This window comes from Harpia harpyja, chromosome 18 (assembly GCF_026419915.1).
Source record: "Harpia harpyja isolate bHarHar1 chromosome 18, bHarHar1 primary haplotype, whole genome shotgun sequence".
In the NCBI taxonomy this organism is placed as follows: domain Eukaryota; kingdom Metazoa; phylum Chordata; class Aves; order Accipitriformes; family Accipitridae; genus Harpia; species Harpia harpyja.
The window spans coordinates 23,625,172-23,641,747 of record NC_068957.1 but is presented as its reverse complement, the minus strand read 5'-3'; the positions used below and the strand labels follow the sequence as shown (position 1 = coordinate 23,641,747).

General features: G+C 35.3%; 1 protein-coding gene across 1 annotated transcript in view; it reads left to right on the top strand.

The window, feature by feature from the left end:
• Positions 1–16,576, top strand: part of LOC128153769 (connector enhancer of kinase suppressor of ras 2-like) — a 212,080-nt gene that overhangs the window by 69,352 nt on the left and 126,152 nt on the right. Inside the window, exon 2 of the mRNA XM_052813495.1 lies at positions 5,091–5,254. Coding sequence (XP_052669455.1) covers positions 5,091–5,254 — 164 coding nt within the window. The remainder of the gene's footprint in view (positions 1–5,090; positions 5,255–16,576) is intronic.

The window sequence follows — 16,576 nt, the reverse complement described above, 5'->3', positions numbered from 1 at the left end:
GCTCTTCGCAGACCAAAGTATAATCCTTCTGAACAAACTGAGATCATTCCTTTGACTTACAAGTTTCGTCCTTTAGACCCAGATTCCACAGACACTTGTATCTATACCTCAAATTTGCTGTTGTGTATAAGCCTTTGTGTAGTTGTGACTTTAGTATTCTGCTATTTGCTTTCTATTCTAAAAATTATTTTAATTAGGAAAAATGTTAAAAACTTTCTCAGACCCTTAAAGTGGTTTTGACTTCTTTGCCAAAGGGGCTACCTGTGGACTCTAATGCTTCCTTGCACCGGTGCTAAACTGCCAAAGTCAGGAGTGGTAAATGCATTTCCACTGAGCTGTTTTCCCTCTCTTTCATCCTAGACCCTAAAAGCAGAATGAGCAACGTTGCATTTTTATAACAGAGCGTGTCATTTTGCATACCCTCTTCTGTCAGAAGAATCACCTTGTGAGAGCGGTCATGTTTGTGACAAGCTGAACTGGCAAGGACCTTTCCTGTCTGCCCTCCCCGTAACTCCTCCATTTCACAGCCCGTGTTCTGTTGTTCTAGCCAGCTGCTGTGTATTTTCCGCTGGGAATAATGAGGTAGTATGAACAAAACCATCATTTGGTCAGGAATTTTTAGGATAAATTACAAAACCAGCATAGTTTACAATAAGTAACGAAAATCCATTAAAATATATGAAAAAGGAGAAGTAAATAAATGTAATTTATGGAGAGATTTATGAAAAATTGGAAATGACAGATTTTTTAACTTAGAAATTACTTTTCTTTTGTGATGGATCACACTTGACAAAGTTATCATCACCACATTTCTTCCCTGTGAGAGGTGCCCTGTCTGCATTAATTTGACTTCCTGCATAGAGGGCAACAACCTGTACCTTTCCTTCATTTAGTTTTATAGTAATTTTTTTTTTAAATCCTTGTCTAATGCCAGAGAGACAGGACAGATCTTTACGTAACGTGGCAACTATGTTTGTGCTTCTAATGTAAAACAAACCTGATGTTTGTTGACATCAATGAAAAGATTCATTCTAATCTCAGTGGGCCTTATTGCCCACAATATGTAGCATCTCTTTTGTAAGGCTGGCTCAGAGTTAATACTTAAATCTGATTTTAGCTAGCTCTACAGAGAATTTTTTTATAACATGTTGGTTTGCTTCGTTGTTTTAATGATCCCTTTTCTTAATTATGCAGTTCAGAAAATAAGCATTTTAAAGCTAACTAGCTTTTCTTTTCCTGACGTTTCTCCCTACCTTTTTTCTGCCTCCTTTCTTTTTCATATTTCCTTGATTTAGGCAATTTACTACATGCCTTATTTGCAAAATCATAGTTTGCAGTAAACGTATCAGACATGCTTGTTTTACTCTACTTTTTAAATACAGAGATAAAGTTTTCCTAGTTCATGTGGATGGAATGCGGTTTCTTTTACTTACAAATGGAAACAGACAACATAGCAGATTTCTCATCATGGATGTTGTCTCAGGTTTAAAATAAAGCATACATGTTTAAACCCTTTTCTTCAAATTAATTTATTGCACTATGAAGGATACATTAATCAGTTATAAACTGTACCCCAAAAAAGTAAGAATGTGCAGAAGCAGAACTGCAAGCCTCTATGTTTCTTGCCTATCTCTCACACTGTAACTTGGGAATAGTGGTTTAATTTTATTTACTTACATATAAAACAGAGTTAATGCCCCTTACTTCTTTGTAGTTATGAATCTTAACTAATTTAAGTCATATCTGTAAACAGAAATTATATCGAGAAAATTGCATAAAGAGCAGTAATGAGGCCTAAGTGGCTTGAGGAAATAAATATTCCATTTGGCTTTGGTGAGTCAAAATGATCTCATTCTGTGCTCTTTCTAATTGCATCTTTGATATTTTCGTGCTAAAACCAATTATAGCCATGATAATAAAGAATGAACCTACTGATAGCTAAATTCTAGCTTTGTAACACCTCACACTTATCAAATACAAAATCTTACATCACAAGAAAAGGAACAATGGAATACGATACCTAGCTCCTAGATAGACAGAAAAGCAGAGAGCAATGGACAAATATTTCTTTTTTTGTGTGTATTTATTAGATGCTGTCATGCTATGAGGCAGCCTGGTCCTTAATGATATATTTCTGTATTCTGTTGTCAACTGCCATACTGTTTGCACCATTAAGTAAATGCCTTCTAAAGATGCCCTGGGGAGCTATTACAGAGCAGAATGAATAATACAAATTTCATATTTTGCTCTTCTGTCATACATTCTCCCTGGCACAAAGGCACATTTAATACACCTGACTACACAGTTTTCATAGGATGTCATGTTCATTTGGTATTTTCTAAATTTTTCTGAATGCTACAAATGCTTATTTGTGGCCACTGATACTAAATTTTTAAATTAATTTTCTTCACTTTTGTTCAAAAGAATTTAATTTATGGTATCAGTTTCAGTGACTTTTTCTGATGAGTTTTAGGCAAATATTCAGTAAAAGCAAATCTGGAATGCATGAGTTTTGGAATTTGCTTTGAAATCGTTTCTAAGAATTGTTCTTGAGCAAGCAGGGAACAGAAATGCATAATGGCTCTGAATTTCAAACGTTAAATAATAAATGCAGAACTTGCAGTGACCAGTTTTCAGCTCGTCCAAACTGATATATAATTACATGAAATCATTCATTAAATCATTTAAAACTATGAATAGATGCAGAGAAATAGTCTCCTGTTTGCAGACCATTCTGGAACAGAGAAAAGGCTTAGGTGTTAATTACAAACAGACTGCTGATTTCAGTTAAAACAAACAACAACACCCCACCCCCAAAAAAACCAACAAAAAACCCTCCCAAACAAACCCAAACCCCCAAACTACTTCATACTTATGAATAACAATATAAAATATGACTTATCACTAATCTAGTTTTGTATGGGATTTATGTGTAAGTGACCATAAAGTTGTGCACGTTACTTGGTAAATGGTAAATGAGCACTGTAACATAACTTAGGACTACCAGTTTACAGTGTAAATAAGTGAATAATTTTGAAAGATAATGAAAGGAAACTGCAATGTATCCCTTTGTTTTTATGGAACAGAAGACAAAACCATTGTTTCGTTTTATTCAATTCTTGTGTCCTCACGGTCCTCATGTCTCAACTGAATTATGTTGGCTTAATTGAGACTTAATGTGGTAATATTCAGCATGCCAAATATAAGGTATCAGATCTCTCTTTCTCAGATAGTCTAGAAACCTGAGAATAGAAAACCATGGACAATATCAACTATTTTTGTCTACAGGATAATTTTAAATTCCACATTTTCTGACTTCAGTTTCCACAAGCTTTCACTTCCCAAGCAGGTGGTTTGGTTATTCTGACCAAGTCCTCCTATAACTTTTAGAAATTCATTTCTGGATGCTAACTAATTCAGTCAGGCTGGGGTGTTGCATGTTAGTAATGCGTTTAGCTAATATTTTCCATTACAATGAAAGAGACCAATTTTATTAGATCGAATTAAATCACTTAATATTATCTAAATCACTTGATATTATGCTTAGAAATGGAGTAATAGATAGTAATGTAGTTTTCTAATGTTTTCAGTGGACTTCCTTCATCCTCTTGTTTAACTCATTTACCGTTCCTGTACTAATTTAGAGGAATATATTTCTGTTCATCATTGCCAAACTGTATCATCTGGTTACTTAAAAGGACCTTTGTGGTTCAAAAAATGTTAAAATAACTACAAATTTCTCTTTTAAAAGATACTAAGACCCATGATAGAATTGTCTGTTTCCTTACATTAATAAACAAGGAAATGAAGAGAACATTAACTTTTGCTTTATTTCTGTTTATATTGCATATGTGAGAACTTTTAAACAGACAAATGAGAACAATATTGTTCGTATGCCTATTGCTTTCCTTTTCTTTATATACATTGTGTTTTCTTGGTGCTTGCATACACATTTTCTGCTTCATTTAACCATACTGGTAATTTCATGTGTATTTAATAGAAGGCTGCATGCAGAAATTATGGTATTTCAAAGCTCTATCTTCCTTAAATGCCCGACTTGGTTAATTCTGTGGTTTCTGGACATCTGTACTTTTTATGGATCTTAGGTTTAGTTGCTTCACTGTATGACAAATAATTGAGAATCAAAGTGTTCTACTTACTCTACTTAGTAGGTTAAATTATTGAAGCTGAATTTTTGTAGGTCTTCAGAAAATGATATGCATATCAGGTTTCCATTGAATCTAGTACAAATCTAAACAGAGTCCTTGAGGGACCTCTCCGTAACCTCGCATAGCTTTCAACAGTGAAGAGTCTTGTGTTCAACTAACTGTTCTAGTGGTTCTGAAACAGATTTGGAGAAATGAAAAATATTTCAGCTTATGTTGTTAATCAGTCCCTTCTCTGGTCTGACAAATAGAATAATGTAGCAGCTACCAAATCTGTTATTCTTACCATATCAAGTTTCAGGGCAAAATGGAGTAATTCTTTGTGCATGGGCAAAATTGTATTATTAATCGAAGGGTTTGTAACAAAACCATTTGTATGTTATTGAGTTTCAGAAAGTTGGATAGTTTGACTTAAAAAAAAAAAAAAAAAAAAATTGGCACCGGGTGTAGCAGAGTTAGTATAGGTGGTTACTGAACCTGAAAAATACTCTTCCTAATGAGTGATAGCCACACCGTGTGACTTTGAAGAGTCCTACAAGAGGAATACCAGGAAGAATATGCTCCTTATCATAAGCTAAACTGATATTTAGGTCTTCATGACATCATAAGAAAAAGGTTTTCTGTAATGTCACTCTCTGTGCTTCTTTGTTCTTTTCCTGTCTCCCTAATAAGTGCCATGAAGGTTTAAAATCGGTATTAAAATGTTTAAGAACATTGAAAATAATGTCAGTAATATAAACTTGTGTCCTTAGTAGTATGCTCTATACTATGTAAGTTAAATTATAATTTTTTTCACATTTTCCATGATAGATCTAAACAAGGAATTATACTTGCATTCCCAAGAAATTTCTATATTTGTGTATTACAGAATTATGATTGTTTGTCTCTGTTCTCTGACTATGCATTGTTGGCTTTTTTAAATAGGCCTTGATGATTGCCTCCAACAATACATAAAAAATTTTGAAAGAGAAAAGATCAATGGCGAACAGCTGCTACACATCACTCATCAAGAGCTTGAGGAACTGGGAGTCACTCGCATTGGCCACCAAGAACTGATACTGGAAGCAGTTGATCTGCTGTGTGCATTGGTAAGTGATTTCTTGCATCACTCATTTTACTAATCTGGGTTTATAAATTTCCAAACCAAAACTAAAATAATGTAGACTGCACTCTACAGCTATATGCTTGTACAGACACAGTGGCTTTGCTTCATTAAAGGGCAGACATGTATAGGCTTCTTTGAGCTCTAAAGAAACTATATATATCCATTTTATGATTATGTATGATGGTCTTTTATTGCTTTTCCTCTAACTTTCTTGGTCTTGCATTCAAATACTGTTGACTATCACTGCTGGCATCCATATGGTTCTGTAATTATATGCCATATGCCCTCGTATTTCACTGACATTTGCCACACTATATTAAACCAAGTAGACCTGAGTGTTTTAACCATGCCAGCATTCAAAAGGATGGTACTAAGGAGCCAGAAGGTAATGCTAATTGGACTGGAAGACTGTTTAAAATGAGCTTTAAGACAACATTGGAATGGTAAAATTGACTTTAGCTGAAGTACAGACACGTGTGTTAATTTAAAGTTGGGTTTTTTTTAGCAACCTGCAAGCATCCAAATTTGGAAGAACACAGTTTTTTTCATATAACAGGTTATTAATTCAGTTAGCCTCTTAAAGTATTTGATACCAGAAAATTCTTTTTTTTCCTTTGTTATTTAATTCCTACCAGCTAATAAAATGCAATGTATTAGCTTAATTCTAAAGAAAACATAACTTTGTGTAGGTGAACAGGTGAAAGGATATTGAAAATACAAAAAGGAAAATAGTAAAATTACATAGGTAAATTACATACGACAGTCCCAGTATTTTACTTCTTTATCAGTTCTGCTTTTGCACAAACTAGGTTGTCCTGTGGGAATTTGATAAGATAAATTGTCTCCAACGGGGAAACTGGCACTTAACAATAAAATAGAAAACAAGCGGGGAAAAATGCACTTGATCTAAGAAAAAAGCAGTATGAAGTACCTTTTATTGTGCAAATGCTTCTTGCAAGTACTTCTAATTACAAAAAATACTTAATGTAGCTTGAGATCTGCTCTTACAGCCTAAATAACATATATGTCAAATCAGAGAAAGGCTTTTGGCCTTGATGTGGCCATACCTGTAAATTGTTGCATACTGCATAACCCAACAAACTTTGGTGTTTTGGAAACATTTAAAATGAAACTCATGAGTTTTTCCTCTGAAGCATTGTTTTCCACCTAAAAGGAACATAAGTACCCCACAATGTTACATTATCTAAAGAACAATGCAGTGCCATGCCCTGACGCTAGTCAGAAATAGCAGACCCAAGAAATTTCTTCTGCAAATAGAATGCCCTTCAGTCAAGTATGCCCATTAGGAGGACCTTTGCAGATTTTTTTTTTTTTTTTCTTTTTTAAACAAAGAAACTGTATCTCTTAAATGCTGGACTTGCTGCTGGTCAGTAGTGCAGCTCTTCTCTTACTGTGCTGTCTCATGACCTTATTTTTTCTTTTAAAACAGGATGAGGGTTTTCCAGCTCCTGGTATCATTTATTTAGCCTCCTGCCTTTAAGCCCTTACCCTTCCTTTCTCACTCTGCCTCTAAAATGCCTGCTTTTTTTTTTTTCTGCTTCTAAATTTTTATTTTCCTGCCCATTCCGTGTGCTTTCTGCTGAGAGACTGCTGCCTGCGGCTCTGTTCTTGGGGGTATTCTCTTGCTCCTGACGTTCCTGCTTTGCTGCTATGCACAACACATACTTCAATTCTTGCAGCTTCTTACTGAGCGAGGATCACAAGTTAGAAGTTTTACAAGACTAAGTATAATATCTAGTTTTAATCTGTAATAATTTATAGGAATTTTAATCTATGTAACCAAAAAGCGTCATTAAGAATTTCTCTTAATTCTTTTAAATAATGGCAATAATTGAATTGTAGGAGATCTGATGCTGCCATTATTAAGAACTGAAATACACTTCTAAAATATTACGATTATATTCTTATTCTGTGCTAAATCTTGAAACGTAATAGAATATTGCACTAAAATCTGACTGCTGGTTAAGTGATCAATGGAAAGGGTGAATTGGAGTTCATCACTGTAATGGATTTTTAGACTAGCTAGTCTAAAAAAACAGAGGAAAGACCTTATTTAAAAAAAAGGGGGTATATGGGTATCTGTGTTTTGCTTATGCCACTAAACAGGAACTAACATCTAAGAAATTATTTGAATCAGAATGTCTTAAGGAGCGTGTCATTTTACTCCTGATTTCCTGAGTTGCGTTATAAGCGAACTTCATACAGTTTCTGGGCAGCCAGAATACAGCACTGGTCAGTAAGACATCAATGCATCGTGTGTGTGTTTGTATATATGGACAGGGTGCATAGAGTACAAAGTACGTATATTTGTAGATTCACATATACTTTAAAAAATTTGTTTCAAAGCTTGTTATGAAAAAAAATTGAGGGGAAAACATCAATTCAGACAATCTGATCTAAAATTGCACATGTGGGGGGGGGTGCTAACAGCAGGTGAAATAGTTTGTTCTCTCTCTCTGTCCCTCCATTTGCCCCATTCAGCATGGTACGTGTTCCCAGTCCCATGCTGGCATTGCATCCACAATGCTCCACACTGTGTTTTCTTCCTCTCTGGATCATGGATAGCTGCATTCCTGTTTATATCAATAAATGTCAGGACTACTTTGTACCCTGCGTATCATCCACTCACTGGGCCATGTCAATGAGCATTGATTTTTTTTTTTCTTTTTTTTTCCTGTACATGGATTTCTTAATTGATTTCTGTTTGGCAAGTGGCAGTGTCCAAGTGACATGACCTATTTCTTCGAGGCAGTATTAGCAGGATGTTCCACTCCATCTTAGCTAGATGGGTTGTGTAACGCTTTAAACAGAAGCATCTCCAATGTACTGTAGAAATCTCTCAGGTAAGCTTAGGCTCAGTGATGCATCAGGAATTCAGCTGCACATTGGTCATGAGTTTAGCTGCAAAATAGCTATGTTGCTTCAGGAAACCAAGAGAAATTTGACTGTCTTAGCTCAAGCTCTTGGAACACACTGAAAGTGCATGTTGCGATGCCATATTTTCCATATGTGCTCCCTAAGGGCCTGGCTATCAGCCCACTGGCTTTTGGGGGGATGGGGAATAGTTGTTTGATGAGGTTACACATCAAAGAGCAATGCCTCTGCTTCTATCACAGTGATGCAAACCATTACACAGCATATACATGCCTAAATGCTGACCTATAATGAGGGTTGTAAGTGCAAGAGAAAACAAAAAAATAAAGGAGGCATCTAATGTGTTTTTTCTTCCCTGTCCTAAACCACCTATTAGCTAGGCTCTCAAATGCAAATTACTGAAGGCAGGGAAGTTTTGCCTCTGTGCATTTGCCCTTGATACGATTTTATATCTGCTTCGCAAAATAAACATGAAAAAGACCCCACTAATATTATGTCTTGGTTAATTGACTCAAACCATCATATTCTTTCTGAATAAAATCAGAAGGGAGATGATCTGTGATTGTACATAGTAGTAATTTTTCTTTTGAAAGAAAGCTGAATTTGGAGCTTGCTTTAACTAGGCATTACATATGAGAATCCTATCTAAAAAGTGGAAAGGACTATCTAAAAAAGAAAAGTCATAGATGAGCCATACTTTCAGCTTCGATTCTTTGACCATTCTAGAAAGACATTTCTAAGTAGTGTTTTAATTAAGAAGAAAATTGGGAATGATGGCTGTGGGGAAAAAAATGCTATCTTAAACATCAAAGTCCTATCTTACTAGTGTGGTCAGAAGGTGCTCTGCAATTATTTATTTGAAGTGACCTAAATAACATCTATGGACTAAAAAGTACAGGCCATTTAGGATTTGGACTGTAGTTTTATTAAAGCTGAAATACTAATCTGGATATGTATTGGAAGACTAGTTGCACGAAGGCTAACTCTGAAGAAGTAATAGGGCCTGGGGAAAACAATTCTTTGATAGACAGTAAAACATACTGGAAAGAAGAAAAAGGAGTACTTTTGAGGTCAACAGGGCTTGCTGTTCAAATCTATGCAAGTAAATTTAATTTAATTAGGACAGTATTGGAGTCAGTATGTTGTTAAAGCCTGCACAAATTAAAATATAAACAGTCTAGTGGGAAGAAAGACTTTGATAATGAATGGAAGAAAAATGAATGTAAAATGAAAAGCATGCTCAAATATAGATTGTATCTAAAGTAATTAAAAGTACTGTTAATTCATAGGCATTCAGCTAGTGAAATTAGTCAGTGTGCTGTGATAGCATTCAAGGAGAAATAAAGATTAGAAAATTTCTCTCAATGCAGTTACTGCAAAAGCTAGCAAACCAAGCATGATAGTTTTTCTGCTAGAAGGCAAAATAAAGTCACCTGTGGGTCAACATGTTTATAACAACTGGCATGAGTTTAATTTGCTTGCATTTTTACTACTTTTTTTAAACAGTGTATGGGACATAGCTACCAAACACACATGCATTTTTTCGAACATTTTTCTAACATATTTCTTTACTAGGCATCTCTTCAACAAAATTACAACAGTAAAATTATTTTGTTGGTCAGATGGAAAGCAGTTTGCAATAATTTATTTTGAAGTATGTGATGCTGAAGACGAAGCAGCCAGTCTTTCATAGCTGTCTCTTTATCTACTGATAAGGTTGTTTCTTCTGAATTAAAATTATTCAAGTTCTGCTTAAATTAATACTACTTTTTAATGGCCATACCTACAATGATCTCTCTTGAGATCCTTTTAGTCTGTATTTCTGCTGATACGCTTCTTGATTTGTCAATACTGTTTGTATATTGGAAAGTATTTTTTCTTACTTTACCCGATATGTAATCAAGTTTCATTTTTAACAAGTCATTTGGTATGTCAGGTATTTATTTCCCCCCCATATTTCAAAGGTTGTTCAGAGGTAATTATTCTAGGCTGAAATCTTATTTTAAATATATATATTGATGCTTAAGTAGATGGAAGTAAATCTTTCTTTGAAATGGAATGCCATCTCTCTTAGTGAGAAATGAAGAGACAGTCCATCTCCTCAGTATAATGAGGAACCTGGCACATACATTATTTTTGTATATACAAACATATATGCATCCAGAGAGCTTTATTAACCTCAACTGGAAAAGTAGTTCAACTTTTGGCAATCCAGTGCTATTTAAATTAATATTAAAATGGTTCGCAGTAGCCTAAAGTACAGGTATTTTACATATGTGCATGCATGATGGCATTGTCTTACTGGTAAGAAGTAAGAAATTCAAGGTCTTGCTAAGCTGGTATGCCGATAAAGGAGAACCTTGAATGTAATTACGTTTTATTTGTGTTGACTACCTAGTACAAATGAAATTTTTTCTTTGTGACATCACTCAGCATTCCCTTACCAGACATAAAGGCAGCTATGTGAGTTGATACAAGTAGAGAATGAGGTAGAGGGTGATGTTTATCTCCTCAGTTTTCTCTTCAGGGACTACTACCTCTACACCAATTATTCCATTGTAGCACATGGTTTCCAAGACTATTGTTTGCACAGTAAGAATATTTTGGAATACTGTAGCAGTACCACCACCAGTAGTATAAAAGCTTAGTATGTAAAATTTTCAGAGGTATCCAAGCACAAGATTGTTTTCAAGGGAATTTAGAACCTAAGTGACTTACAAATTTGTTCTGTGTGTTAAGTTGCACTAGAAACTTAGGCTTGAGTTCTGTTGAAAACTTTATCCTATATGAATTTATCATTCTTGTACAGTGACCGTACCTTAGCAGTCAAGGCCACATAACCTCTCATGAAGGCACAGAACCCTCTGGTTATGTGATGTCTGCATATCGTGTAGCTAAACACAGATTGGAAATGGTCCTATTCAGGTATTCCAATATGTATGTGGTCTGTTGTCATAAGATGATGTGTATATAGTAGAAATAGAAGAATGGAGGTTGGCTGCGTTTTAGTCAAATTTCAGCTACCTGCATACAGTCCAAAAGGGGAAGAGAGAGCAGGTTGGGTGAATTCCGGTAGACCATGTCTAAATCTTTTCCACAAGTAATGCATCCAATCTTTGTGGTGTTAGGCTATCAAACTTCAGATGAAGTACTTCCAGCCATAAGTATTTCTGTATTCTTCCTGCTTAAGGCTGGGTTTATGTTAAAAATAAAATGTCAGGAAAAATACAAATTTGCTGTATTGACTCCTATTTTAATTCCTTGAATTTATGTACATTAGTTGCCGGTAGAGCAAGACAATGTTAACAGACTAATGAGAGAAAACAGACTTTTGTTTTTCCTGTCTTTTGACATGGTTGAAAGATTTTGTCTTGTCACACAATAATTCTTTTTCACAAAATAGGGAGAAACATGTTCTATTCAAAGTGTTAAATCTGTTTCAAAGCTTATAATTTTCTTCTGAAAATGCATCTGTTTAAGTACCAGTAAGAATGAGGTTCCTAATCCATTGCAGGCTAGGCTGGTGAATAGGCTACTACAGGAACTACTGCATGCTTCTGAAAAATAAATGTACTTATTTCCATTTATAAACTTATAAAATAATCCTTTTATAATAATCCATTACTGTATTTTATGTCTGGTTATGTGTCTGGGTAAACTCAGTGGTATTCTGTCAATGAATGTTTTATCCCTTTTCATATTATGAGTTACTGTCACTCACTGGTAGAGAACAGCACACCATAATATGTACAATTAAATTGTATTGCTACTTATTAGGCCAATGTGATAGCAGAGATTTATGCAAATGAATAGGTAGGCTAATGATATGGTGCTGAAAAACCATGCATGTCCGATGCTGTAGACCAGGGCAGGAGGGAAAATACTGGCTGAAATTCAGTCCAAATAGTGTTGGTATATATTATAATTTATGTATATTCTTCTACCCCTGGTTTACGGGGTGTTAATGGTACATTCCTTTCTGACATCACTTAGATTTCTTTTGAGGTTTAGATCTGGAAGACAATGTTTTTATTTCTAACTTCAATCCTTCTGGATGTTCAGTTTCTTCAAGGCTGATGATAGTGATCACAACTACTACTAGGGATAGAGGAATGGATATTTTCCCTGCACAATAATAAAAGAAAAACCTATATAGGAACGCTCTGTTTCACTTCATGGTTGTTTCTGTTGAAACCAGGGGCCGTAACATTGCATGTTAGTGTTAAGTGGATGTTTATTGCTCCTTTTGCTTTGATTTCTTTGTGTTTCAGAAGGCATCCTTTATTGCACAGTAGTCTCGTTTGCCAAAACCAGTGGACAGCAAAAAAAGCAGGAAGGCCAGCTTTTGTTTTTCAATCTCCTTCCCCTGCTGCCTTGCTCCAATACTCTGAAGTGCTCTGTGTAAGCTCTCTTGTGTCCCAAGCCACAGACTAGCCAAGATTTGGGTACTTGATTTGTTTGCAGCAACGTGGAGGTACCCTGTGGTCTCCTAAGGATACTTACCTAGCCTTTGTGGACTAATTAGAATTGACATATCCAATTAATTGATATGAATTATTGCTTTCCCTAGAATTGCAATAAGAAGCGTATGGAATAGCCTGCTAGTGACACATGAATAAATTGTGCAGCACAGGAGTCACATTTTCTTTTCTATCTTTTTCTTTCCACAGTAAAGGAATTAAAAAGAAAGATGCTTGTAATATTTGTGTCTTGTGTCATCTCTTACCTCGTGATAAAATGTGTTGCTAGATTTCTACATTGCTTTTGATAACATTAGGGTGTATTTGATTAAGGCTTTCCACAAAAAGAAATCTTACGAGAGATTCTCATCAGTGCTACCACAAACATTAATCTCTATGAGATAAAACAGTGCTTAACAGCTTTCTTTTTCCATTTCTGGATGATATTTGTGGCGGACTTTGAGCTGAGAAGGCATTTATGTTTTCACAGAGCCTTGAGGAAAGTGCACACTTAATTTTTTGCAAGACTGTAACTACAGGAATAAGAGCCAAGTGTTTACCACCTTGCAGGGATGAAGCTCTAAGTTGTAGTGTGGGAATTGGTGCAAGTCAGGTTAAGCTTTTTAGATCACTCTGGTTTTGTAATGACATTTATTATGTTATAACAGTAACAGCAATGCTGTCATATGAAAACACATGTACAAAATGGTCAGCTGTCATAGCCTCTTATTTTAAGAGTCCCTGCTTTTATATAGAATGCCATAGGCTCTACAGAATATAAAATGTCTAGTAAATGTGCTGTTCAGATAACAGTATTATGTTACGTGGTGCTTAACACCGAGCAACTGTCTTCCTTTCATGTTAAAGGTGGCATTGATTTGGCATTTTTTTAGACCTGTAGAGCCAAAATGTCCAGATTCGTGTAAATGTATACAGCAAAATTAAGTACAGTGAAACTTGTAGGAAAAGTGGCTTAGCTGAATCTTGGCCGGGATTGTTTGGGTGAGTACCCTAGCTTTTGAGAGCTATGGAATTATCACTGACTTCAGACAGTGCAAAAACATTGGCCAAACTTATAAATCTGGTCAGACATGTTGTTTTGAGATTTGGCTAAGGTTTTTTTTTTGGTGGGTTGGTTTGTTTTTTGTTTTTTTTTTTTTTTTAGTTTTTGGTAGATGTATTAAATTTTGGAACTGGTAAAACTTTTCTGTGGTTGAATATAGCGCAGCTCTGACAGCGGGAATTCATCATTCTTCTGCTCTTTATTGGCTGATGTAAAACATAATTACTGGTTGTTGATGCAAATCCATGTTAATTTACTGTGCTCAGAGGTCCATGTGTGCACTGACTTGTAAAAACAAGTCTCATGTCAGTGGCTTATATAGTCTTTATCCTTCTTGTTTGAACTCTTCACACACAAGAAGGGGAAAACTAGCAGTGGCAGAAAAGCGCTGTTTCAATACTGGTAACTTTTCTGTTCTATGTTCTGTTGTCTTGTATGTTATACATACTTATTAGACCATTACAGATATGCTTCATATTAAATAATTCTTACTGCTGACTTCAAATCATTGTCGCAATAGACATGGCTGGAAATTGTTGCCTGTTCTCATCATAAGATTTGGAAAAGTCAGTGCTCCATTTAGTAAACCATAGAAATACAGGTCTTGCAAAGTATGCTGTGATCTCATAAAAATGCTACTAGAACACCATCCTTTTGTACAAGAGTTAAACTCAGTAATTTTAAGTTCTAAATTCTGGAGTGCTCAGTGGTATCTCTTCCATTCTGATCTCTTATTGCAAACATAGAAATAATACTTCAAGCAGGGTGTATGGAAGGAAAACATGTTGTTTTTCCAGAATCATGACTTGCAGCACAGAGGGCTTTTATGCTTTCCGTCAGAAGCCAGCATATGTTTTCACTGTATTGCTACATAAACCCACTTAATTGTATATTATTACATTAAACTTTTTAATATATAATTTAAATCCATTAGCCAGCTGAAATTGATAACTTGGACTTAGCATGTTTTATTAAAAGTCTTTACCAAAGCTATTTGAATTCCTATACATGTTTGGGTGTGAGAAACATCCAAGTGAGAATAATTCTCAAAGCAGATGCGGTTTTTGCTTGTGCATTGCTTGTGTCTGCACCAGTTCATCCCTCTACCAACCTTAAAAATTTTTGAAAGTTTTAGCCAATCTCAACCAAACTTGACGGAACGGTAAGTCCATAAGGATTCCTGCAAGTGCCGTGGTAGTCAGTAGGTCACTAGAGGGGTGGCTCCCGAACCAGTGCCTTTCTGGGGGAAAATGCACTTGATCCTCGGGGAGAGGCATCAGCCATATGGCAAACGACAGGTCGGTGCCTCTGGCCTCTGCAGCCAGCTCAGAGGTGGCTGTCCCCGACTCCCGCAGCTTGTGCCATCAGCCCCTATTCCTACGCAGATTGGCGTGGGAGTCGGGTGAAGAAGGGGATGTGGGAACGAACAGGGGACAGACCACTGAAAATCAGGCCTTTTCAGTACCACTGCTTGCTGAACAATTTGTTATTCCTTACACGGTGATTTTTAAAGCAGCATGTAGAAATATCTGTGTGGGACTACTGATTTCCTAGTATGGCAATAACTTATGCTTGCGGTGTGCCAGCACTGAAAACCTTAAAACTAGAATAATGCAGGCAGTGAAAGACAGTTCATTGACTGAATCCAGCTAATGGAATATTGATTCAGACCTAGGAAATTACATTAAATAGTAGGGGGAAGGTATATTAGATTAAAGAAGGTACAGGATTCTATTTTTGGAACAATAAGGAAGAATAATACACACTATTGCAGGGAGAGTTTAACTTTTCCCCATTAAATGAAAAAAAAATTATTCCACTAACATAAAATTTAAATTTCTTTAAAATAACCCAAAAGTTCAGTGATACACAGAAATTCTCTTGGTTTGTTCATGTGTTCAAAGTCTTAAACATCAAAGAAATTGTTGTCTCTGTAATGGTCCATGTGAAATACACTGGCAATTCTTAGTCTTTTAATGAAAAATAATTGCACTACTACTTATATGGTATTTTAAATAACTAGTAAACAATATTATGAACATTTAAAATTAGCTTTTAATTTCTTTTCTAAGGCTGTAGATTTCTTTTTTCACTGGGAAGGATTACATTTTATTTATTGCTTATATGTTTCATTTGCAAAATCTTTTCCTTCCAGAAAGCAATAGTTCATTTTTTCTTTAGGATCCCAATTTGAAATCTGTACTGAATGATGTAATGCATGTTGCATTGCACTGGTAGGAAGCACGATACCACAGAGATTCTCTGTGCGAAGGAAATACGGGGAGTATGTCAGTGAAAGTTAAGAATGATGACATATTTTCCCTATGAAAAATTGTTTTTCTTATTTGCAAGGAGCAATTTCTTTCATAAATTCCTAGTAAGTTATTTTTCATACCACTCTGTTACAATATTAATTGCTGTAAGCTGCCTGAATTCCTGAGTAATTATTTGTGATCAGTTATTGTTATAGATAAATTCATATGCGTGCAAATATATGTATGCACATGCATATTCATGTAATTGTTGTTGACTGTGAGTTGCTTGAGCAGCCTTCAGCAAATTCATGATAAAAATAGATAAATGAACTTTTTTCATATTCTCATTAATGCCCATTCAAAAGAATCTTGTTACTAGTTTAATTTTTGCATGCTTCTCTCTGAATTATTATGAATATATGTAACATATCTTTTCTGAATGGATGTAATTTTCACATGGAACTACCAATTCTGCAAGAACCTATGTTAATGCCTGACTTAAGTGAAATGGTCAGTGTCGACATTATATTTCCAAAAGACAAGCCTATCATTTATTCTCTGAACTTTGAATAATTCACCACTGTTTAAAATTCTAATTGTGTTATGTGCTGAATCTCTTATCCTCTGTAATC